The following is a 24,746-nucleotide window of genomic DNA, read 5'->3' on the forward strand; positions in this document are numbered from 1 at the left end:
CGAAACATTTAAATGGCTTCATTATAATCTAAGTAGTATTCTCCATCGTAGTCGACCTTCAACGACCTTGTATAACCTTTATCCATAGGTTCCGCAAAATTTAAATGGGTTCAATATAAACTAAGTAAACAGACAGATCTCGTTTAACCCCGTTTGCATCATACGGAAAAGTAAAAAACTCGTTCTTATCACCAATGTTTTATTTGAATTTAATTTCCAAGTAGGTTGCGCGCATATGTGCGCTAATTATGCAAATGGGTTAACACGTTCACGGCGGCGTGTACCACCGGTGGCTCACGCTCGCGTGTCTATCAGGTGACTGGTACCGTTGCGCCGCCCCACGGCGACAAACAAAAACAACAGCGCCGGCATGAACGTGTCAAAAACAAAGTTGATCTTCACTCCTTTATACCTTTCGCCCACAAAAAATGCCAGACTACGTTCCAGACTCGAAACCAGGCAAGGTTCTTCCGATCTCCTCCTATCTATCGTTTTAAGTAGGCAAGTTATTCAGGTGGCCTACTTAAAACGTCTCCACTTCCTAGTCGGTTTCAATTACAGACCCAGAAATCCTTGCTTATTAACGCCGTAGAAGCAAGTTCCGCGCGTTTAGAGGATAACGAGGAATACTTATCATTTGCAGCGGAGCTATCAGTTAATTTTAGAAACTGTGATGGATCTGCCGACGACGCGACTCAACTATGATTCACATAACGTCCTGGACTGAACGGAGTTAACACGGCGCGCGGTTCTCTCCTTTGTCTCGCGATGAGGAACATGGGAAACTAGGTCCAGGCCCGTCGATTCCCCGGATCGGAACCGAGGAGCCATGGAAACGTCCACGTGACGTAAATGTTGGTTAGTGAAACAACGAAAAATACCGGAAACCCGATAGGTCGGTGTGCGTCGGATTTCCAAACGGTGATTCACCGGTGCGAAACAGTTGCGTTTGTCAATTTAAGGTTTTTTCAGCGTTTCAACTCTCCGGCGTTCGTCACGTGACTCGCGCACGATGATGATTCAAACGCAACAGGGAGTAACCAGACGTTGACAGTTAATCGTTCTCCCGTGAAGCATAAACTAATTTACAATCGTCCACACGAACGCGACGCGAACGATCGCTTTTATATTCTACCGTCGGAGTTCGAATGATCAAATCGAGCAAATGTGTTCTCTTTTATTTTGTGGTATAGGTGATACGCGAGGAACAATTGTCGGACTTCCTGGAACATCGCACACGTGGCTTTCCTTTCTTATCGTTTCGGTCTCTTTGTTTCCCCAAAGAAATGTCAGGTTGTACGATACACGTTTTTATTGTCAAGTTGTATGTATCGTTATTCGCTACTTTACGGGGTCATATCGTTTCGTATAGACGCTATTTTCGCTCGATTAGCAGGTGATGCGTTTGCCATGCCTTTCGATGAGTTAATCAGTTAATGATTAGTTTACTTATCCTTAAAGTTCTCAATGTTCTTATTACGATAGTTTTATTTGAAGATAATAAAAGAACCCGATGTTGTACAGGCCTATACAGTAAAATAACCTAAATTTGTTGGCGTTAATTGCTTGCACTCGTCTCGGAGGTCTAGCGATACAGTGTTAAACGAGCATCTTAATAGGGAGTTGTTTTCAACCAATTCGTGACCATACGGGTGTTAATAATTCCAGTTAAGAGTACGCTGGCATCCTTAACGCTTGCACACGGAATATTAAACACTGTAAACGCGTACAATTACCATTCGAATTGCATATTTCCTTAACGATGCACCATGATTTCCATATTTACCGAGTCTCGTTTAAATTAATCACATTTTGCATTCGACAGTGGACATCGTCGACAGATATCGAATCAAACGACTTTACTTAGAATTAGTCAAACTTTCTTTATTACGCGCAAGACGCCCGCATTGTTCTTGTTAAGTAGAGAAACGACGATCGAGAGCAATCGAAATTATAAAACATGATTTATTCCAACTCCTCATTGCTAACCACGTGACTCGGATGCGGTGATTCAACCGCGCAGAAGTGCTTCGCACTGAGCTGTCTTTATTACTATAGTAGCTGTCGTTGGTGGAATGTACGGAGCAAGTGTTAATCATTTTTCGTGTACGTGCTCGACGCTTCATCGAGATACCCAAAATGAAGGACCATCGTCGAGTCTTGCGAAGTATGATTAACTGTTATTATTTTTCTTTTTTCTTATATCCATTCGTTTAACAACTTGTCTCGGAGCATGGTTAACCTTTGTTAATCTTAGGACGACTTCTGCCAAGTTTTACTTCTGAGATCATTCGTGACTCGGCACTCGAACTCCAATCTTATCGGATATTAATTACATTTCGAGTAGTATTTAATGTTCGTTTATATTATAATTATATAGCGAGTATTAATTGTATTTATTACAATGTGATATGTTCTGATAACGAAATTGCTTGTTCTCCTACTTGTTAACGTTAAATTATGGAGGAATACTCTTACTAACTTTATTCGGATTACAAACTATCTGGCTCGGAAAATCATGGCCTTATAAAGCATATCTATAAAGCATAAGTCATTAGCTCGTTAGAAGAAGCATCGCTTTTATATACATATACACACGCACGTGCTGGGTTCGTTGTCCCTAGAATTGGCCTCGATAGGTTTTTCAACAGATTTTCAGAAAAATTAATGGACGAAGATTGCGATGTAATTCATAAATAATCTAAAAACTAGTAGGATTAAAGACCCCAGAAGTCCTCCTAAGGAAACACCATTTTCAATCATACGAATCGTTTAATTTTAATTAATTCCAACCATTCGTTGATAACATTTGCTATTTACTAATTCTCTGAAACCCATTACCGGACATTTATTTTAAAATTAATTGGTTAAGCAAATAGTTGGATACACATTTTTATACTCGATGCAAAAATAGGAATCAGTATGCTGCACGTGTGTGTTGCAACAGCACACATGTGTTCTGTTTACTCAACAAGTTTAGCATACTTTCACTGCTTTGCGATACCACTATGATCAAACCAATGCTTTTCGTTGCTTAAAAATAATACGTTGAGAAAATTGCATTTTCGTAGTTTAAAATCGTTGAGACGTTTAGATTCAAGCTGAAGTTATTATCGTATTGCTGTGATACGTTCTCGTATTTCTTCGGGACGTTTGCAAAATTATACGTAATTTGATACTACTTACTCCTTTGCAACTCTGAATTACGCATTCCCATACAAAATTGTAATCGTCAATTTGAACCAGCTACTACACATATTTGCTAAACTCGAGTGCCTGCGAAGAGCGAAGTGAATTAAGAAATTATCAGATTAAAACACTTGGTTAATCCTCTTTCCTTGTCTCGTGTGGTTGCTTTCCATCTCAAGTTGCACTGAACACGATGGTATCATCTATCAAGACATTCTCTGCCACAGGTTGACGAATAACACTCAAATAATTGTTTATGCTCGCATTAAATGATCAAGTTTGAAAAAGAATATCTGTTTTGCATTAACGTTAATACGATCCGATATGTATTATACAAATAGTATATTATTTAACACTCGAGTATTTCGGAGCGGTCAAAATTCCTACTAGGATAAAATTTTGTTTCGTTTAAACCCTTCACTTTCAGAATCAAATCAATTTCCTTAGCGAATAAACCAATATTTATTTCCTTAGTGAAAATCCTTGTCACCCACATTCGGGTGACGCATGAAGTATAGATACTCTCCGAATCGTATTTATTTAGACTTTTCGGAAAATTGCGTGACAGAATAATGCAGATTAAAAGATAATTCTACGTTTCGAGCTTCGCGGTGTCAAAAGTTGATCCTCCTCTTGAAACCAAAGTAAAAAGTAGAAGTCAAGACGCGGCTCCTCTACAGTCTATTAAAGACCCCAGTTATTTTACTGGACCCTTGGAAAGATTGAAATAAATACGATCCGAAGAAACGCTTGATCGATCGGTATGCAACCGCGGAGAAACAATAGATTTCTCTCGTTTCCTCTATAAAAAAAAGTACGAATTGTGTCCAGGGGATCGAAGCATGTGGCGCAGCTTCTATGTTCCTGGATCGTACGGTTAAAGGATAGCGCCGAGGCGGAGAAATACGCAACCTTGATGGAGGAAAAACCGATCCCGAAACCCAGATCGACGGTGCCCGATCGACCGGTGCCTACTCCTAGGAGATTACCACCGGTCCTTCCGGCAGCACGGCTGAGCAGTCACAGCGACTCGAGCCAATCGGAGAAAAGCGACGACTCGAAATCGACGCCGGAGACGCGCGCCGCGAACAACGAATTTTTCCGAAATCTGACCACCAGCTCGCGCCAATTGAAAGACGAGATTTCGGAGAAGGTGACGACGAAGGGCCGCGCGGTCATTTCGAGCACGAGAAACGCCAGCATAAGGCTGGAAAAATCGGTGAAGAACCTTCTGACCAGACGATTGACCTCCTTGAACCAAGACGAGCACTATCGTGACGGCACGGCCGGTACGAAGGCGTTCAAGGACCCAACCGAGGACGAACGATGCGTCTCGATGCCCGCCGACGATATTTTCAGCGGGATCACGTTCTACAGTCCCTTGAACAGCAATCTGAGGAGCGTCAGAAACGAGGAAGACCTTTCCGGGACGCGACACAGTCCGCCGCCTCCGGTTTATCCTCCTCCTCCGCATCCTGACGTGTATATCTACGACGAGCTGCAGTCCGTCGTTACGTCGGGCAGCAGTCGCTACGACACTATCAGCTCGACCGTCTCCGACAAAGTCGAGAGGGACTTTCCGGATTCCTTCAATCTCCTCAGTTTCGCCCTCAATCAGGTAAATATTCGGTTCGTGGACGTTCGAATTTTCGTTCCTGATGGTTGCACGCCGGTTGTGAAATCAAATATGAACCCAGGAATAGTCGAAGCCGATTACAAAAGTCTCCTGAAATCCACAGAAACCATCCCCATCACTGGCCATTCAATCCTGAGAATCACAGAACAAATGAAATGTTATAGAACTCTAAACGAAATGGCACGGAGATTCGAGCCGACGATCCTCGAATCCGCAGTCGATCGCTTTACCTACTTCCACCAATCCCATATCCTACGTTTCGCGTTTTCGTTCGACTTCTTATTGTTGGGTATAGGGGGCGCGATACTACAATATCATGTCATTGATCAGGTCCGAAAGCGTTAACACTCGAAGACCTAAAAAAATTAATTCCAAAAACGTTCGACTACCTTTTATCACCCGATAACCGCGCGCGGAGGCGTATTAATTGGCGATGACAACACAGAGAGGCACAAAATTATTCAATTTTCTCTTATGCCCCTTTTCTTATCACTGATCGTTCCAACGATAGCAGTCGTGATCCCAATACGTACACGCGAGACGGAACACTGTGCAATAGTAGATCGTATATTATCAAGGAACTCCCTGCTGTTTCTCGTCAGGCTAGCGACTCCGATCAGAGTTTAAACCTGTCCGACGTTAACGTGACCCTGCCACACGACAAGACCGACACCAGGAGGTTGTCCAGGTCCGATTCTTGGACGTTTTACGACACCGCGGCAGCTGGCAGGTCCGAAGGGCTCGACGAGCTGGACAGGATATCCAGCGCAGAGGAGGACGTCCTGGACAAGGAGGTGCCCGTTAAGGACAGGACGTCCTCCGCCTCGAGCGAGAGTCAAGCTTCCATTCAGAATTCATTGTACGAGAATTTATCGCCACAAAAAACGCAGCCAGAGGACAAACAGTCCTCCAGTGTGGAGACGAGACAGTTGAACAGCAAGTCGTTGCTTTTCGAATTCGATCCGTTCGCCCGCCACTCCGACGAGAATGTTTACAGTAATTTCGAGAACAACGATATGATGCTACTGGAGACGCTGCTGGCTACCAACGATTCGGCCAGCAGCGGCGGAAGCATTCTCGATTTCCAGGAAGCCGTCGACAACGAGGAAGAGCAGGACGAAGTGGACGAGGAAGATATTCTGCATCCGCAAATTTCCACGGAGCCACCGGAACCACCGAAACGATTCGATTCTTTGCCGAAAAGCGAGTACGACGAGGTCGCGGGAACCACGTCGTTTCCGGACCGGACATCGATACGGAAAAATCCGGCGTTGTTGCCAAAATTGGCTCACCTGGTGACGCGAAAGCAACCTGCCGTGCCACCTAGGAAATCGACAGGGAAAAGTCGCTCCAACGATCCGCTGCCACCTACTCCGAGCGACGTCACCGCGACCAGCGATGGAAATCCACCTGGTAAACGACTTTTCCCAGAAATTACCTGAGACGATTCTGAACCACAATTTCCCTTGGAAAAATGTCAGGAAAAATTCTTCTTCAGAATCGTCTCAGCTATTCCCCCATAGCTCCTCCCCCATTTCCGGTTCTTACGCTAATTCTGGCACACCCTGTACAACACTTGCATATAAAGTAATCTCAACGACTCCAAAAAATTGCACAAACTGAAGCAACGTAAAAAATTGCGCGATCTTTTAAAGACTTTTATAGAAATATTTTAGACATCAGGAATATAACAAAATCTATTTTTTCACCGCCCCCCCCCCAAAAAAAAAAAAGAGTACCACCTCAAAAAAAAAAAATATACACGTCGAATTGAGTAACCTCCTCCTTTTTCGAAGTCGATTAATAAATGTATAATCTCAAGCGCACCTCTCTTTCGAAAAATCCACAGTCGCAGCAACGACGACCGGGTCGACGAAGAATTCCGAAGAGACGATGACCAGTCCCTCGAAAGGGAAGGCTGCGGAGGAACATCGACGCGTGGGCATGATACAGAAACTGAGGAAACTGAGGCACGATTCCGCGAGCCACGGTATCAGGCCGAACATGATCAGTTTCGTGAAGAGCGGCAGTAAATTGTTGTCCAGGAATCGCGACCACGGCGGAGTGTCGAGCTCCAAGTCGACGAAACTGGAGAGGCCGAAGGTGAACACGCCGCAGAATCCTGCGACGCACAGAGGGATCGTTTACAGAACGGGCGCGGGCATCGAGAGGGCGAAGGATCTCGTGCCGAGGGCGACGGTATTGGCCGACCAGAAACTCTCGTTTTACGCCGATAAGGGCATGTCTACTCTGAAGGAGGTCGTTCAACTCGATACAGTGTACAGCATTCATCTTCTGCAGGATGTGAAGTGAGTCCGCTGTTTCGCGTGATAGAGGAACGAGTCGCGAGATAATGTAGTTTGATCCGTACTGAAGCACGATTCAGAGATACGCGGTGGTTGATAAATTCAATTGTTTTTTAATATATTTATTAAGTCCATTAAAGCCTCCTCGCGATTAAATTGCACCCGTTCTCAGCGCTCGGCAAAAGGAAGGGTATTTTACGTATAAAGAGGTTTGTATGTCGAAGGGAACGGAGGATAACGAAGGTGATTTAAAATGTTCAGGATTGTCGATGGCGAAATGGTACATTGCATAACGATTAGCGTGGACGGAAGGCCAAGCATTCACGTGTTCTACGCGAAGGGTATCGCCGAACGAAGGGTTTGGGCTCAAAGAATATTGGAGGCGGTTACTCCAGTCTTTCCCACGAAATATACAGCTGATCTGACGAGAGCAGGATGGGCCTACTTAAAGGTACACAAAAAAAAAAAAAATGTACAAAACTGTATGGAAAGTAGAATTCTCGAAATCTATCGACTCAGAATATCTTTTAAATTTCCAAGCTTACGAGTATCTTGATAACTAATGGTACGTACCTCAATACCTGTCGTTTAATAAATATAGTTCAAGTAAACTTTAATCGAATGGATGTCATAGATCAAGATTGTTTTATATTAAGTAGTAGTATCGAAGTAGTTGTCGTTAGTCTTGGAGCAATTTTGTTACTTCAGAGGTAATGATAATGACGTTTAGTTTATTATTCAAGATAATATGCTAAAAACAGAACATTGCCCTACATTTAATACGTTATATTATATCAACTAATACCAGTCGGTGTGTGTTTCAGGAAGGTGTAACAGGCACGTGGTTTCCAGCTTGGGTTCTCCTACACCAAAGGACTCTAATCTATACAAAATCTCTGGATCCCTTCATGGCCATCACCTTCGGAGAACTCGACCTTCGAAAAGCACGCTGCATCGGTAAGTTCTCTTTATCAGAAAACAAGAATTATTTTTTTCATAAGACAATCGTCTATTCGGTCTAATCGTCCATTCAGTTATCAATAATATTTTCTGAGTTATATCTGCAGTAAGAACGCGTCTTTATTTTAGGGACTTACCGCAGGAATCTTTTAGAGAGTTCTGAACGTTGTGTTACAGTTTTACGAGAACAGGAAGGACCGAATTCCGGTGCTGGTTCCGTTTCAGTGGTGGTCGTGGACACAGGTGGCAGCGGAGCATTGCACATGACCGCCCCAGGTATTCACGAAGGATCTGCATGGAGGCACGCGCTTTACCAAGCAGCCACCACCTGCGGACCTGCTTTGGAACAGCAGCAACTCACGCAAGACGACGTACCTGTGTTTCTGCACAAATGTATCAACTTTATATACGCCCATGGTAAATTGCTCGGTACAGCATTTTATACAATTAGGTCGTCCCATTAGTTCGTGCCACTTATTCTTCTGCTTTTCAAATTAATATATGAAACCCTTAAGTGATCTTAGAAAAGGTAATCTGTCTCGTTGTGCAATATTTTCCCACCTTTCTGATACAGTCGTTATACTGTCATCATAATTTTTTTTTTTAAATATTGGCTCAGTCTGCAATACGAGCTCATGGAACGACCTAATGGATGGACGGATATGGAAGACACTGCTTATGCTTATTAACCCCTGTATATTTTGCATATATATTTTTTGTTATCCTTTAATCTTTCAACCTTCGAGTTCTCCAAAGTTTACGTACATTGGCAACTTATGACTTGTATAATCTTAATTCCTATTTCCTTACTGCTATGAACAAATGATTGTACTATTTATGTACGAGTATTACCTAACATACAAGGTTGAAACGTATTTTCTAAGCATTGAACATTTTATTAATAAGAATTTTATTAATTTCGTACGAAGAAGATGGAGCGTTACTTTGAGAATACGATTGTCACGTTAAAGGTATAATGACGGAGGGAATTTATCGTCGAAGTGGTTCCAACAGCGCCGTTGTACGATTGCTGCAGGCTTTTCGTCGGGACGCATGGGCGACGCAAATTACGAGAGGCGTGTATACAGAGCACGACGTCGCCACCGTTCTCAGAAGGTTTCTACGTGATTTACCGAATCCATTGTTTCCTGCCAACATCCACGATCGGCTTTGTCTTACCTCGGGTAAGGAGCATTCACTGTCCTTGACTGGCCATGCACGGTTTTAATCTACTGACTCGACGCATCGACACTGAAACCACTCGAACGCCACGGGCATTGAAACTCAAGGAAAGACAGAATTTATTCTTTAACAAACAAATTTTATATGTTTCACAAATTTATATAATTTTATAAACCTTTTTACGTATCGTAGGTTAACCTTGCCCAAGACTAATTTCTTCGATGACAAGAAACCATCGGTATACTTGAAGTTACTTTTTGCTGCATTTATGACTAATAAATCAAAATTCATTAATGTCCAATATTTTCAGATAACTAGAACTCCTTTACTCTGGCAAACTCCAGATACTGCAAATTAAAGTGCGTTACAGTAAATTTACATAGTAAAATACATTAAATTATGTACCCTTAACCAATTTACGTGTCGTAATAGGCAATTAGTGCATTATTTAAACTGTTGGTGCGAAAACCAACGCAAGCTATTTGTCTCGTTAATAGAGGAGGTTAAATGTTTTCTTCGAAGAGTAGTACGTGTAAGTAAATCGCTCCTTGCCCTCGGCCGTCATTTGCATACGTAATTATAGGAAGAATGTCAAGCGGAGCCGTGTTCACACCCACGCGTACTTTCTCACATTGTACCTCCCCTTTCACAGGAAGCATATCATTAAATTTCCTGTGTTATTACTTACGAATTGATCCCTTAAACGCCCGGTCAAATCTGACCCATAATCGAATTACAGAATGGTAAATTACAGAGCGATCCTCTCGCTAGTAGACCCGAAGGAAGTGCCGCTGCAGTGGAATGAAGTAACCGACGTCTCATTTCTGTAATCCGAAAACTTCATGACAATGACCTCCGCAGCGGAGGCCACCTAGTTAATACTAGGACCTCGGCTACTTCATTCTATCGTGGCGGCACTTTCTTTCTATTAGCAAGAGGATCACTCTGTAATTTATCATCCGTTTCGAGAAAAAGTTTCGCTTCAAAATTAATTTCATGAAAGGGTATACCTAATCAGTGGAAATGAAAACATAACAAAATAATGAAAAACAAAAAAATAAATATACATGTCGAATTGAGTAACCTCCTCCTTTTCGAAGTCGGTTAAAAAGCACGATACTTTTTATTACTTTTACCTTTTTAATATTTAAGTAACAATGCTTCAATACTTATTCGCAATTAAAGTGAAAGAACACGAGTTAAGAGTATGATCATGAGACTGAAACCTCGAGGAAAATATAGAATAGAAAAATCGATCTTAGAACTGGACAACACTTACGAATAATTATGATAATAGTAAACGAACGTTGAACTCGAGAACTAAAATTTATTCGACGCCTGTTGTTGGTTCTGAGGCTGCTTACGGCGGAACGTTAGCGCGAGAAACGCACGGATGTCGTCGATGAATCATACGTAGTTTTTCATAACGAGTAATCGTATTTCTCGCGTTAGTGAAAGCAACGATGTACATACGCGCACCCAGGTACTTACATCTCTGATAAAAGCTGCACGTGATAATTGTTTCGCGTTGGTAATGATGACTCGAAGAAACGACGCAAAAGCGATAGTGAAAAAATTAGAATTATTATCTACTTTATGACTGCATTATGCATTTGATAACGCTGAGACAGACGTTATCACCAATACAGTGTTGTTGTTGTATTTTCTCGAAATTTGTAATTTTTAAAATAATTATATTTTAATTCCTTTCGTGCAGTTTTAATGGAAAAAAGTTCAAAGCTTATGGAGAGTATCCTGTCTTTCCGGTTAGTAGCTCGAGAGTAAAAGCCCTCCTAATTCGTTTCGTCGCGTTCACTTTCGCTGGTCTTGAATTCCCCGTTGTTTACCAATTCTATCGTTCCTTTTCGACGAAGCAACTCTCCGCTATTTAAATTTAATATTTGACCTTGAAAATAAAACGATCAATTACGGAATAAATTTCTTGCCAAGGCACTCTACAAGGCATTAACATTCAAACGCGAAATTCACTCAGCTCTGTACTTTGATTTTTAGACAATATCAACGAGAACGACAAAGTCGCGACGTATAGGAAGCTATTATCTTCGTTGAGTCTTGTGCCAGCGGCGACGCTCAGAAGGATTCTCGCTCACCTTCACTGTCTGAGTCAGCAGAGTTCCAGGAACTTGATGACCGTCGAAAATTTATCCGCTATTTGGGGACCAACATTGATGCACGCCGGCGAGAACAGCGCAGAGGAATGGAACAGAGCCGAGACCAGAGTGGTCGGTGACCTGATAAGGCTCTATCCGCAGCTCTACCAACTGACCGCCGCCGAGATGGCAAAGGAGGCAAAAATTTTAGAAGTTCTCGAGAAGCATCACGTATCGAACAATGGTCCACGAGGAGCGCCATCGGGGGACCTGAAAATGTGGATATACATTTCCTCGAAGGATGGAGAATGCGTCAATGTGACTGTGAGGATCCCTCTTCTATTCTAGTTTCAAGAAAAAAATAATCGCGAGCTAAATATTTCGGAATTCGTCCTGCTTTCTCGAATCTCATCTTACACGCGGTTCTAATCTTCTGTAAAATGACCGATGATCGTCGATTTAAATAACTTTCGTTCGCCCGTCACCTTGAGTTATGTTTAGAATAGCGTTGAACGCGTCACTCTTCGGACGCGTTTCTGTGAAATTTCTCTTCGTTTGTGTACCTTAATTTTATAGAGGTCGATTTAAGAAACGCAAAGTGAACTTGAAAAGATTTTTTGAAAAATTGAGAGAGAAATTCTTTGTTGTAAATGCTTCTTTAGGGAAAGAAGAAATTCAAAGCAGAAATATTGTTTCTTCCGGTAGATTGGGCCACAGAAGACTGCGTTCGATATTTGTCAAGAACTCGCCGAGAAAACAAATTTGCCGGCGCATGAATTGTGTTTGGAGGAGTGTACGTTGTCTGGTGCACTGGAACGACCGTTGCATCACGGCGAGCGTGTCCTCGAGACAGTGGCAAGGTGGGGATACTGGGATCCCGAGGATAGGAAGGACAACGTCCTCATTCTTAAAAGAGATAGACTGTACAAGGATATAGTGCCACTGGTAAATACGACGTTAAATCAAAATTCAATTATAATTTCTCTGATGAGAATGGACAACGCTGTCACAGGATAAATTATATATTTTTGTTATGGAATCATAAGCCCTGTTAATTTAACTTACGTTAGAGGGGTTCAGGGTCGTACAAGTCGGAAATTATTTTGCATAGCGACCTGCCCAGCATGGATCAGATTGCGTGAGTCAGAAGGGAAAGAGATAAATGCACATTTACTCGCCACAAAAACAGGATGTGGTTTAATTCAACTTGATCGCGTTCATTGTTTTCATTTCACAGTCATAATATAAAAATTGCGACGCCATAAGAATAATCATATTGTGATTTACACGTAAAATTCATTTTTAAATTTCATCTCATTCTTTTCATTTTTCTTCTTTTCTTTTCTTAGATAAAACCACCATTGACACCATCCGGTGAACTTAAATTTGCAGACAGAAAGACGAAACATTTTAAAAGCTACCTCTTCGAATTTAGTCAAGCGAAGCTTTGCTGCTACAAAGATAAAGTCTGTTCTAATAAATTATACGAATGGAAAGTAGAGGATATCATTTGGTATCTAGGACACGAGCCAAAGCGAAATCCACAGACTGGGTAAGCGTATTGTTCTCAAATTTGTAGTGAAAAAATCGCATTGATTATTTCCAAAACTGTACCGTATATTTCTCGTTTTAGGTGGTCTATTACGTTTATACCAAGAAATAAAAAACCAACGAGGTAACGATTGAATTAGATGTTAACAGACTCGAGTTGACCAATTCTTTTAAATAAAAATTAAAATTATATTTTAGATGTAAAGAAAGTCCATTTTTTGGAAACACGTTAGCGGGAACATTAAAGGACGAGCAATACAAATGGTTAGCAGCTATGATCTTCGGAGAATATCAACAAAATCTCCGTCCTTCTGCAATCAATCTCATGGATCCATAAATGATCAACGTATTTTTCTAAGTTATATTAGCGAGTTCAAAATCGATGACGGTTAGATATTTTTCTATTACACATTAAATGATTTTATCCTTCATTCAGTGCCCATGCTTGCCCCAATGCGAACACGATTTTAACATTTATGTATGAATATCACAATATATATAAACGATATCATTGAGACTGTTTGTAAAGCAAACAAATATAATACTAAAGCCTGTCCAAACATTCCAAAGGCTCAAATAACTTAATCAATTTACGATGACAATAACTAACTTCTGGTAAGTTGTACATTTATGTGAACTTTATATTATACAACATTTTTGTACGTACTGTATTTTATGCAAATGTCGACGTGTAAAATAGCATATTAATTTTTAATGAAATTTGTCATTTTTGTTTTTCAATAAATACAGAGAATGAATTTTAGTTTTTAAGAAGCTATGAATACATTTTTTCCATCCGAATATTAGTAATTTTTTACTAAATACGTTTAAACATTCGATTCGATCAATCGACTTTCGCTCATGCGCATAGGTAACCTTGTTTCCTCAAAAAGAAAAAAAAACAGTGCGAACTGTCAGTCTGCAACCTGCAACCATCTGATCTGCAGCATCGTCGTATGTCAGTTGCATTTATCGACTTTCAGTAATTTGTTCGGTCTAGAAATAGTTGAAATTGAAGTATTGTAGCCTCTTCGGTAACTTCTCGAAGTAATTTTATTAGCATCCATTTATAGAAACACGATTAACATACGTCATAAGTACGAATAAATAGTCACGTGTTGTCAGCTTTTATTGGAATTGATTACCATACCAACACTTTACTAAGCATAACTATTTCCTCATTTCTCTGAAATTTTATCATTCTTTTAACTGTTTCTTTGCAAATTCCCAAATATATTTAATAATCATGAGTAACGCGCATCTGGGAGCTGGTAAGTATTTCACACTGTTTATTTTTTGAAAGTTGAATGATTTTCTCGTTAAGAAACTTTGAATGAAATCTTTAATGAAATGAATCAGTACATTCCTTACTCTGTAGTCAAAGTTGGAAGGTTTTTATATTATGAAATTTTGCTTATATCATTACATGAAATATAATTGTATTTTATTGTGTCATACCTAGCCTTTTATTGTATTTGATCTAACATCTGAAAGACTACACAGATATTTACAACAAATATGCATTGTAGGTTCTGAAAAACCAGCAGAAGTATCAGGACAAACACGTTTATACAGCATGATGTTTTGTCCTTTTGCACATCGAATTCGATTAATACTTTCTTACAAAAAGATTCCCCATGACATTGTCAACATCAATTTGAAAAATAAGCCTGAATGGTATTTTGAGGTAGATGTATACATCATATCATTTATTTAATCCTTTAGGTTTGATATCTGCAATATATTGACCCATAAACCTTCATTAACCTTTTGTGTACTATTGGTACATATATGTGCCTAACAACAAAAAATTATTGCCTATGTGAGCATATACAGTGTGTTTCTATATTTATGGTTAGAAATTGCATCATGCTTGAGGAGTAAATAAGATAATAACCATTCTATGAATTGATTATTATTTATTGTAATTTTTTAGATTCATCCAGAAGGTAAAGTACCAGCATTTGTTGATACCGATGGTAAGGTAGTTACAGATTCAATAGATATAGCAAATTATTTGGATGAAAAATATCCTGAACCCCCTTTATATCATGAAGCAACAAAGGCCCGTGATCTGGAACTGTTGGATCATTATTCTAAGGTAACAGAAATCACTATATGGAAATAAATACGTATATTTATATTATTTTACATGCAAAATATTTCAACAAATGTTTACTCAATACATATTAGAAAGCAATGATAAAATAATTGTCTTCAAAATTGTTACAAATGTGTACATGTATCAGTATTTATTTTACTGAAAGTTAAAAGAGATACATTTTTCAGTCTTAATTAACTTTTTATTCTATTAATATTTTGATCTCATAGTTTGTGATCATCTGCAGACTTAATTTTTGTAATTCTCACAGTAATCCCATATCAGAAAATTAGAGTGTTAATAGTATAAATGTTGAATTTAGATCGTGGAATTTAACTTTTTTATTACATTCGCGAGTTCTACTACTAATTACTGACAATTGTTTATTATTTTAAGATTGTTAATATTTTCTCAAATTGTATACATGGCAATGATGAAAGGCCACTGAGTGATATTATTGCTCAGATATTTGATCTATTAGTAGAATATGAAGATGAACTTAAATCTCGTGGAACCACTTTCTTTGGAGGTTTGTAAATTAGTTTCTTGGTTTCTAAACTTCAAACTATCAAGCTAACATTGTTTTTGTACTTTTTATTCAAGGAACTCAACCCGGTATGTTGGATATAATGATGTGGCCGTGGGTTGAACGACGAAAGTCTCTATCTTTAATTTATAAAGAACATATTATTATTAAAGATGCAAGATTCTCACAATTAGTAAGTTCAGCATTTTGTAAAAATCGTTTTATGCATTACGATAGAAGCTGACATCTCAAACTTATTTTAGATGGAATGGACGAAAGAAATGAAAGCACAGCCGTTTGTACAAGAAAACGAGTGTTCGCATGAGAAATTTGCACAATTGATCGCAGATTTAAAAGAGGGAAATGTTAACTATGATAGACTTTAAGTATCTCAACAAAGATATAAAACTACTTCCGCAATATGTGATAATAAATAGTTTAATCCTTCTATATTACGCGCACGAACGTGCGCATGTTGATTTAAATTTCTAAAGTAAAATATATGCAATACCACTTACAGTATTACAATGATCATTTAGTAAAATTTTACGAGAACTTATTTCAGAACATATCGTACAGTATTTGCTTATAAATAGGGTTAGTGAATTTATAAATACGTATAAAACATCGAGCTTTTTAACTTATGCCTTCTACTATGACAATATACATTTATAAACCCGTTCAATGCATCATACTGCCTTGTCACATTACTGTGAAAATATATACGTAGTGATAAGCGTCATAAATATAAAGTTTAGGTAAATCAACTTAAATTTTGTTGTATTTATAATACTTCATTGCTATACTTTCACTTTCTATGTGCATTTCTTATTTGCATGTAAAAAGTCAATTTCCTTTTTTATACGAGATATACATATTTTCCTGACATTTAAAGAATATTATTTGTTTTAAGTTCAAATACTAATTATCGTATACTTACAGCACGTTGCCCGTGTAAAAATAATATTAAATTATTAAAAAGGCAACGTAGATGCAACCAAGACTTAACGTTATTATGTATTCACTTCCGCATTACTCGTGGTAGGAATGTCTCAGGAAGACTGAATTTCGTCTATGTTTATATGAGCGATGAACCGTAGTCTCATTTGCAGAGCCGGCTTTAATCTTCGTATAATACATTCCAATTCATTTCTCATCATATTACCAAGATACATATATTTTATGTGGTACCTATTACGACTTTTGTTAAGAAAAATATTAGTTATTAGTGAGTTATACGCGTATTTACATCAATATTGGACGAACAATATAATTTCAAAGTTGGTATTTCAGAAGTAATAATTAGTGAAAGGATACAATAAGTCACAAACTGGTTCCATGTATTTTAAATGAGTCTGAAGACGATCCACATGTTCAAGCATCTCGTATAATGAGACTACTAATTCTCCAAGTCTTTCAGCATTGGCCCTTCCCAAATAGGGCCCAATTAAATGGCAAGCATATATTAATTGCTCTTCGCTATTCACAACTGGTTGAAGTTTCTCTTTAATAAACCTAAATAAAAACGTATTCATATTGCATTAAATTATATTAAAATTACTATAATAAGTATAATGCATTCGTCTTTAGACTTACTGAGGCATCTTGGTTATTTGTCCAACACCGGCATGATACCATACAGAGTGTGCCAATGCCAACATGTAACTGTATTTGTTTTCCAGCAGACTGTCGTGAGTATTATTAAAATTGAACATTTGAAACGGAGTTAAATTACTGTATTGCCAATTAGCTAATCCTGGACTGCTAATAGTCTCTACTAGTCGATCATGAAGTGCTGACCAATAACATTCTGGCAAAGCAGCTAACAATAAACCCACGCAATTTATCCACAAGTGAATTTCATCCGATGGTATGACTGTATACCTAATATAATTAAATGTTTGTTAATATACTCTAAGAAATTCAATAACATGTATAACATTGATTTACTTCATCTTACCCTTTCGCGACCACATCCAACAACGAATTAGCGACTAAATTAGGAGCAACAGGAACAGCCATAAGTTCGACACATGTAACGTACAGTGCATGTGCAGCAGGGTTTGGAAATTCGTTGAACCTCCAATCAGTGGCGGGGAAATGAGCCGTACTCGACATTGCTTCAATACAAATTTTTGCAAAAGAAACATTAGTTATACTTTTTATTTAAAAAGAATATGTTTATTTAAAAAGAACTTACTTTCGACAATTCTTTGCACTAAACGAATATAATAATCCAATTCAGGCATCCACGAAACAACGTCATCGGTTGACCGAGTCATATACATTTGATAAGCCTCCGAAAGTGCCCATCCTGGTGCTCTGATTTCTCTTAGTGAACCCAAAACAGCAGACACTAAACGTCGTTTCAAAGGCGGTCTATCCCTTAACATACGTTCATAGTAATGCAACGTATTATAAAGATATGTTACAGGTCGATCTGAAATTCAGTATACAAGATTAAACTAAAGTAACCGGAATACGAAAATTATAGTATAATATTTAATAGGAAAATATACAAACCATGAAACTTATATAAACATCCTAAATGTTCTAACAACGTTTCTAGGCTTTTTGATACTGCTGGAATTTCCAAATATCTATGTACAACAATGTCGAAAACTGGTAAAAATCGTAAGCAAACGTTTCCGAAATAGACTGGTAAATTTTGATATTGACCAGGTCCTCCACTGGTTTGTTCCATGATACCTTCAGGAGCAAACTTTTCGGGAAATTTTCGATGAAACGCAAGATGCTTTTCATGCCAGTTTGATTGTTTCCAATGCTCTGGAGAGTTTTCCTTGACAAATTCCTGAACCCTATTTCGGAATTCGATGGCTTTGAGCAAAAGTAATTGAATAATGAAGAAACATACTTGAGCCTCACTGCCCTCATGGGTTCTCAGTACTAAGCAAAGAATCAGTCTATCGATGGTTACTATATTGTATTTCCAAATCATATCGTTAATCGTATCTACACATTTGTTTACATGCTGTCCACCCACGCTATTAGCAAATTCGAATACAAGATAGTCGCAGAACTTTCGTAGATGAGCCGATAATGCTCGAGCTCCAATCCTCTCTAGGATTTTATATGCGATTGGGCTGATACGATCAGTTTCAAAAATCATCTTCCATAAAAGACATAGAAAAAGGGGCGGTGTCCCAGGTACAGAAAAGTGTGCTATTATGTCGTTTTCGTTACTCATGGAAGCCCAATTTCGATATTCCTCTTCTACTGCCTTTTTTATCTGTTGCTTATTCTCTTTTGGTACGCTATTTTCTTCAAAGAATTCACTCAATACCGGAGGAAAGCATTGGAGAGTATGATTAGCCCACGAATGTGGTGTATTTTGCATTATTGTATTCAACAATTCCTTGCACCATGTACCACTGTGACTATCCGATCCTGTTCCCGTGACGTGCATAGACCGCGCTAATGTCAATACCAAAGCTCTGTTTAACTCTTCAGATTCCGCGGATACAAGAGTTTTGGGTTCTGATAGAAATCTAGATAGTTGTGGCTGAACCTCAGCAGATCCTAATCCGGTAATTAAACGAAGAGCAGTGCTTTCCACGCACAGGTGAAGCTGAGTCTGATTGGTTTGTGGCACAGCTGCGAGACTATGTAAATGTGACAAAAGCTGAACTCTATAATGCGGCTGTATATGGTGCATTCGATAACTGAACATTTCTAAGAGTGTATACAATATTCCCCATGCATGAGACTTAAAAACTGTTGGAAGTAATTGACTGATGAAACCTTTAATACCGAGACTTTCGATTTCAGTATACACCAGTAGTCTGCTATAAGTTTCTACTAATGCTGGTGCCAATGCCATATTACTTTTTGATTGGGCTAACTTAATAACGTGGGTAACAATACTGTGTATTAGACTCATTTTCGAATGAACTGTTAACGAATCCAAGATCGACATAGATAACGGTGTAGTTGGGCCACTCGCAAGAGCTGCATTATTTTGTAAGGTCTGCATTGGTTGTTGCTGCTGACCTTTTTGAGTACCAAGGATAGTATCGACTAAAGCTGCCATTGGCCTACCGAAATATTCCTGATTTGTGGAATACGCATTACACAATAAGGCAATGCGATAGTCTGAACCCATGCAAAGAGAAGTATTGGGCATTACTAAATGCTGTAAAAATTCGTGATGAAGTTTCAAAGTGTGAGGTATTGGTCTATGGATATTTGAATGCTCTGATTGAGCTTTTTTCAATAAATGTATCCATATACATGTAATAGCCATTTGATGAGTGCATAATGCTTGAGTATAATCCGGAACAGGTAAAGGTTCTTTTTCTGGATAAAGAAGATCGTACAATTTTAATACTGGCAAGAAATTGGATAGCGGATTTCTTTGAATACTTCCAGAAATAAACTGCAATAGGACCCACATTAAGTGATCTCTCCCTTTTCTTAAGTCTCTACGTGCGAGTTTATCATGTATTGCCATTACAATACTTGGAAAGCAGGCATATGAAAAAAGTACAAAATATATAAGTTGCGATGAAAGATGCAACCATACATAGTCATTGGCAACTGTACCATCTGTTCCTTCAGCTGGTAAAGATTCGTTTTCTGCGCGTTCCATCGCAAGAATAACAAGTTCAACTAACTGCTCTTCTAAAGCTATACATCGTTGTTTTTGCTATAATATAAACAAAATAATATTATAATGTATGTACATTTTCTTTTTAAATATAATTTTAAGGTATAAATATATACCTGTTTTTGTAAACCAAGCATCGAACACACCATATCTCTACTATATGGTTGTTCCAAGACATATCTAAGTAACCCAGTTTGGGGTTTAAGTAATTTTTCGTCATAAGGCAAATTCCCTTTTAAAGAAAATTTCAAAGTCGTTGTATCGAGTGCCCAGGGATTAATTGAATCTGCATACCCAGTGTGTTCTACAACTGGTAGCATTTTGGAATGCCCTACTATAGACACCATTTGTGCAGTGTTGCGAAAACTTTCAACAAAGTTTGAGAGCAGTTTTGCCAGTTTCTGTAAGTAATCAATCTTGTAAGATATAATGAAATTAACAGAATGTAGTAAATATTACCTTTCAAGTAACGTACCCAATGTGGCCAATTTCTACCACTAGAGTCCTTTTGAATTTCAGTCACTATAAAGTAACCTGGTAATAAACAAGCATTTCTATCAAAAATGTATTCGATTACATTCTCCAAGGCTTTTAATTGTGGCTGAACAGAAGCATTTAATCTTGCAGGAATAGTTTGTGCTTTTTCTTTGCATCCCTATAACATTATAATTATAATTTACTCTATCACTTTTACAGAATTTTGAAACTTATTGTATCGATACTCACTTTCATTATTTCTCTAACACCTTTATAATCAACACCTCCGATAATATGTCGAATGAGGACAAAACATTCAACCCAAAAATCTTCTAACTGATATTGTAATTTATCACAACTGAATATACACTCACACACAAGTCTAAAAACATGTATGTGTATATTAAACTATAATACAGTTTCATATAAATATACATTGCATTTAATTCATAACATATTCTTCTTACCTTGCAGGCAACACATTAGAAGTAACTAAATGTTCAAGTAAGGAGAGTAACAATTGTAATCGCCTGTGATTAGTCATAGCTGCTGTCATGGATAAAAATTGTTTTACAGCATTTTCTTGCTGTTCCTTGGACAAATTTGACATAGCAGACGATAGCTCTGCCTGCCATGCTGATATTTTCTCGCTCTCACTATTCGGATGATGCACAAGTACACAGCTAAAAGCTTCTTCAATAGCTTCTACTTTCTGTAACAGTTTCATAAAAATAGTTACGCAAAAAGTATAATTACTGTGATAATAAATAAAATGGAAAACTGTGACAGAATTCAATGAGAAAAATTATTCAGAAAAGCAAGAAATAGATCATTAAAAGGTAACAATAAAACTAACTTACCAAAATATCGTTCACGATATTAGTGATTTGTGTTTCACCGCTCATTCTTTTAGCTTAGTTTTCCGCTCTAAGAGTTTAACAGTCAAGATTCAGCACACGAAGACAAAAGTTATTATTTCCAAGTTTATTTTGCTCATACTTTTTTTCCAAAATTCATACAAAGTGCATTACAAAACGTATATGTCAAATTCTGTTTATGTTTGCATAACCTATATATGCACTTGCGTTGAATATAGATATCTATACCCAACTATACTGTTTGATGCAACACACGTGACAATTCTTTAGCGTTTGAGGGGAATAAGGCACGCCAAACGTATTCTCTATCCCCTTACGGCGTTATACATGTGGGGGAAATGGGGGAAATGTAGTTAAACCGTAGAGTACTTTTATAGAGGCGAAACTCTGATGTTTTTCAGGTCCTAAGTCCTCAATCTCAGGAATCTCTTATTTTGCCGTTATTTATCAAATCGCAGATTCAATATATTATATCTACATGTGGACGCCTTGATTCACACAAATTTGATCATTCCATCGTAAATTTTCTTCTGTCTGCATTTGGTATCTAGTTACATTCTCATTTAGTCTTATACAGCTTATACTACACATTTTTCACGTCGAAGCATTACTGTAGCGGCGCTATGTCACAAGACAAATCAAACAATTCAAATAGACTGTATAAGGAGTCCTAACTGTGTAATGTAGGAAAACTTATTTTGACTTGGAAATTCCCCCTCCGAACAATTTTTGTAAATAAATTTTTTTCGTAACTTCAGTGGGTCACGAGATATTTACTTTGCTAGATAAACGAAACACACTGTATTGTTTTAGACTTCCGCATCGTATTGCTACATTATCCTTTCATTGAGCTCTATGATAGAGATTCTCACAGTTCGTTCGCACTCCAGTTAGGCAGTTAGGATAGAGCTCAATGGATCCTTTAAACAGAACCATGGCAACTAGCAGTCGTCCACTTCCTTCTCGACACAGATTAACAATGGCTTCATGTGATTTTACTTTTTCACAGAGTGGTAAGATAAAGGAATAAAGACTTCATATTATTTATTTAATAAAGTAAAGAACTATCATGTGTAATATGTTTGTTATTTTATTGATTAAGGTGTTTCAAGGAATTCTGAAAATTCTGAGAATTCAGAAAATCCTGAAGGCAACGATGCAGAGTTAGATCTTCTTTACAACGAATATTTACAACTAATGATGATAGAAGTTATCTTGAAAAAAAAAATGGAGAAGAAGGAGAAACAATTTTCATCGCAATTAGCAAAAATTACTGAAGAAATTGATGGCAATGAACAGATATTATTTAAATTGAAAACCCGAAAGAGAGATATCGAATATTTAACTAAGTTGCAAAATGATATAGACTCACAAATTATAAATGTAAAGAAGTATATTAGTAAGTTTCATAATGAATATCTAAGTTTGAAATTATTATACTTAAGTGAAATTTTGAAGATAAGTAATTTTTGTTTTAATTACAGGTAGTGATGATATTACAAAATTGCAAGATACTTTATCTCAGTTATATTCTCTACTACAACGTTTCGATGTACTTCTCTGTGAAGATATAGTTCTTCCTGAAACACCCAAAGAACAGATGGAAACAATGCAAACCTTAAAATCATGTGTAAAAATTTTACAATCTATCATGGACATAATTAAACCACAGAATGATACGTATCAAAGTGTTAATAATGGTCTTAAAGATTTCTTACATACTCATGACACTATCGAAAATTATCACAATAGGTATGCTACCACAAGCTCAGACTCTTAATAATTACATTGTATAATGACTTTAAATATATATCATTATGCTTCTAGGTTGGGGAAAGTAATTTGTAAGTTACAAACTCTTGTGCTAAAGACTGTATCTATGTCTTTAGTGCAAACTCATAAGTAAGCAAGTATCAAACAATTTTTAATACTGTGATACTAAACTTCCCACTCTATGTATGCGTGTTAAAATTTAATTAAAAATCTAAATAAGGTTTAAATAAAAGTTACATTTTTATATTTAATATATTTGTACCTTAAAAATAAAGTTAACATATAAATTTACATTTGTAGTTTAGAAACTTAATTTCGAGCTTTTGGTCACCGCTCACAATGACAGAACGCACAAATTCGTAGTGAAATAGTGATTATGTATCTGATTATGTATTACTCGAATGTCGGTATACAGAATTTCACGTAGTGGCGTTATGCAGCGTAAAAAATGAGAACTATTTCACTACAAACTTTGGTGTTTTGCTGTTGATCACTGTTGACCAAAAGTTTAAAATTTAATACAGTATGTTCACCACTAGATGGCTATACCATCATCCGAACATGATTTTAGTTATGTAACCGATAGAAATAATTTCTTGGAACATGTTCTTATATCCTCAAGTATAATTTTTTTTTTAATCTGACAGAAACCTTTCAAATAAATGGAATCCCGAAAGTGTTCGATACGTTACATGCATATGCCACTTAAGATGTCGCTGCCGAGGAAATTACGTTAAAAGATGACGCTACTGGATAATATAAGATGACGTTTCATTTAAATTTCTTTCGCAAGTTAGTATTTACAAAAGTACTGCAGAAAAAAACAAAACAATCGGATAGCGGAAAACACTAGCTAGTTTTAGAATAGATACCACGATATTAATGTATCGTTTGTAAGTATTACATTTTATTGGCAGTACACAGTAATAATTATCAAAGAAAAGAATTCACATCACTTATCGCGGTAATCGCATAACCTAAATACGATTTTGATAATCGGCGGAAGACATGTTCTCCGCTAAGAAAAATGTGAAGACAACGTTACTTTGTGGGCCTGCCGAGTTAAGCAAATCTTTCATATTCGAGGTAATTATAACAGAATAATTGTACCTTCTGTGTTTATCATCATAATTAACATAGTTAAATAATGAAAGCAATTTACACAGTATCGAATTACTCGATTATTACGGTGTTTTTATTTTTTCGTGTCGTTTGTATTGTACCATTAATTTCTTTTTAAATCAGAATATTGTTTTATAGAACATTCTGTAAATACGAATAATTGGTAACGACAGAATTCGTGTTCGATATAAAACGTAAATAGAATCTAAATTCAAACGTGCGGAGAATTGCGCCATATTAACAGTAGATTTTATCGTTATCGAATGCAACGGTTTGAAGAAATGCAGCCTTTCTCCAAGACTCCACA

The 24,746-nt window shown here is 37.5% G+C and overlaps 4 protein-coding genes across 7 annotated transcripts in view; 3 read left to right on the plus strand and 1 right to left on the minus strand.

Annotated features, from left to right (window-relative positions):
• The window catches only part of LOC128885075 (uncharacterized), a 15,299-nt gene extending 1,601 nt beyond the window's left edge, over positions 1 to 13,698 (plus strand). Inside the window, exons 1-13 of one of the 3 annotated variants that reach the window (XM_054138833.1) lie at positions 933 to 1,293; positions 4,021 to 4,807; positions 5,428 to 6,238; positions 6,675 to 7,134; positions 7,393 to 7,582; positions 7,956 to 8,088; positions 8,269 to 8,508; positions 9,063 to 9,275; positions 11,287 to 11,708; positions 12,090 to 12,329; positions 12,734 to 12,936; positions 13,018 to 13,059; positions 13,134 to 13,698. In XM_054138833.1, the coding sequence (XP_053994808.1) occupies positions 1,166 to 1,293; positions 4,021 to 4,807; positions 5,428 to 6,238; positions 6,675 to 7,134; positions 7,393 to 7,582; positions 7,956 to 8,088; positions 8,269 to 8,508; positions 9,063 to 9,275; positions 11,287 to 11,708; positions 12,090 to 12,329; positions 12,734 to 12,936; positions 13,018 to 13,059; positions 13,134 to 13,272 (4,008 nt within the window). In that variant the 5' untranslated portion in view covers positions 933 to 1,165 and the 3' untranslated portion in view covers positions 13,273 to 13,698. Of the gene's footprint in view, positions 1 to 932; positions 1,294 to 1,849; positions 2,168 to 4,020; positions 4,808 to 5,427; positions 6,239 to 6,674; positions 7,135 to 7,392; positions 7,583 to 7,955; positions 8,089 to 8,268; positions 8,509 to 9,062; positions 9,276 to 11,286; positions 11,709 to 12,089; positions 12,330 to 12,733; positions 12,937 to 13,017; positions 13,060 to 13,133 lie in introns of those variants that run through there. The other 2 variants (XM_054138835.1, XM_054138836.1) reach the window with 2 other exon arrangements.
• Positions 13,699 to 13,850: 152 nt separating this feature from the next.
• LOC128885079 (pyrimidodiazepine synthase-like) lies at positions 13,851 to 16,012 on the plus strand. Its single transcript, XM_054138842.1, has 6 exons — positions 13,851 to 14,206; positions 14,465 to 14,622; positions 14,872 to 15,036; positions 15,433 to 15,565; positions 15,640 to 15,755; positions 15,826 to 16,012. The coding sequence occupies exons 1-6, from the start codon at positions 14,182 to 14,184 to the stop codon at positions 15,946 to 15,948; spliced, it is 720 nt and encodes a 239-aa protein (XP_053994817.1). The 5' UTR covers positions 13,851 to 14,181; the 3' UTR covers positions 15,949 to 16,012.
• On the minus strand, positions 15,983 to 21,833 carry LOC128885074 (mediator of RNA polymerase II transcription subunit 23). Of its 2 annotated transcripts, XM_054138831.1 has the most exons (11): positions 21,527 to 21,833; positions 21,134 to 21,378; positions 20,916 to 21,048; positions 20,665 to 20,844; positions 20,306 to 20,590; positions 18,086 to 20,228; positions 17,763 to 18,002; positions 17,523 to 17,682; positions 17,159 to 17,446; positions 16,880 to 17,077; positions 15,983 to 16,753 (listed from the first exon to the last, which is right to left on the minus strand). In XM_054138831.1, the coding sequence occupies exons 1-11, from the start codon at positions 21,569 to 21,571 to the stop codon at positions 16,615 to 16,617; spliced, it is 4,056 nt and encodes a 1,351-aa protein (XP_053994806.1). In that variant the 5' UTR covers positions 21,572 to 21,833; the 3' UTR covers positions 15,983 to 16,614. The 2 variants fall into 2 exon arrangements, with proteins under 2 accessions (XP_053994806.1, XP_053994807.1); XM_054138832.1 differs by lacking the exons at positions 20,916 to 21,048; positions 21,134 to 21,378; positions 21,527 to 21,833 and having other exon boundaries at positions 20,649 to 20,786.
• A 293-nt stretch (positions 21,834 to 22,126) lies between these two features.
• On the plus strand, positions 22,127 to 23,610 carry LOC128885078 (uncharacterized). Its single transcript, XM_054138841.1, has 5 exons — positions 22,127 to 22,275; positions 22,358 to 22,557; positions 22,647 to 22,943; positions 23,029 to 23,296; positions 23,372 to 23,610. The coding sequence occupies exons 2-5, from the start codon at positions 22,458 to 22,460 to the stop codon at positions 23,448 to 23,450; spliced, it is 744 nt and encodes a 247-aa protein (XP_053994816.1). The 5' UTR covers positions 22,127 to 22,275; positions 22,358 to 22,457; the 3' UTR covers positions 23,451 to 23,610.
• Positions 23,611 to 24,746: the final 1,136 nt, after the last annotated feature.

Source organism: Hylaeus volcanicus, chromosome 2 (genome assembly GCF_026283585.1).
Source record: "Hylaeus volcanicus isolate JK05 chromosome 2, UHH_iyHylVolc1.0_haploid, whole genome shotgun sequence".
NCBI lineage: Eukaryota > Metazoa > Arthropoda > Insecta > Hymenoptera > Colletidae > Hylaeus > Hylaeus volcanicus.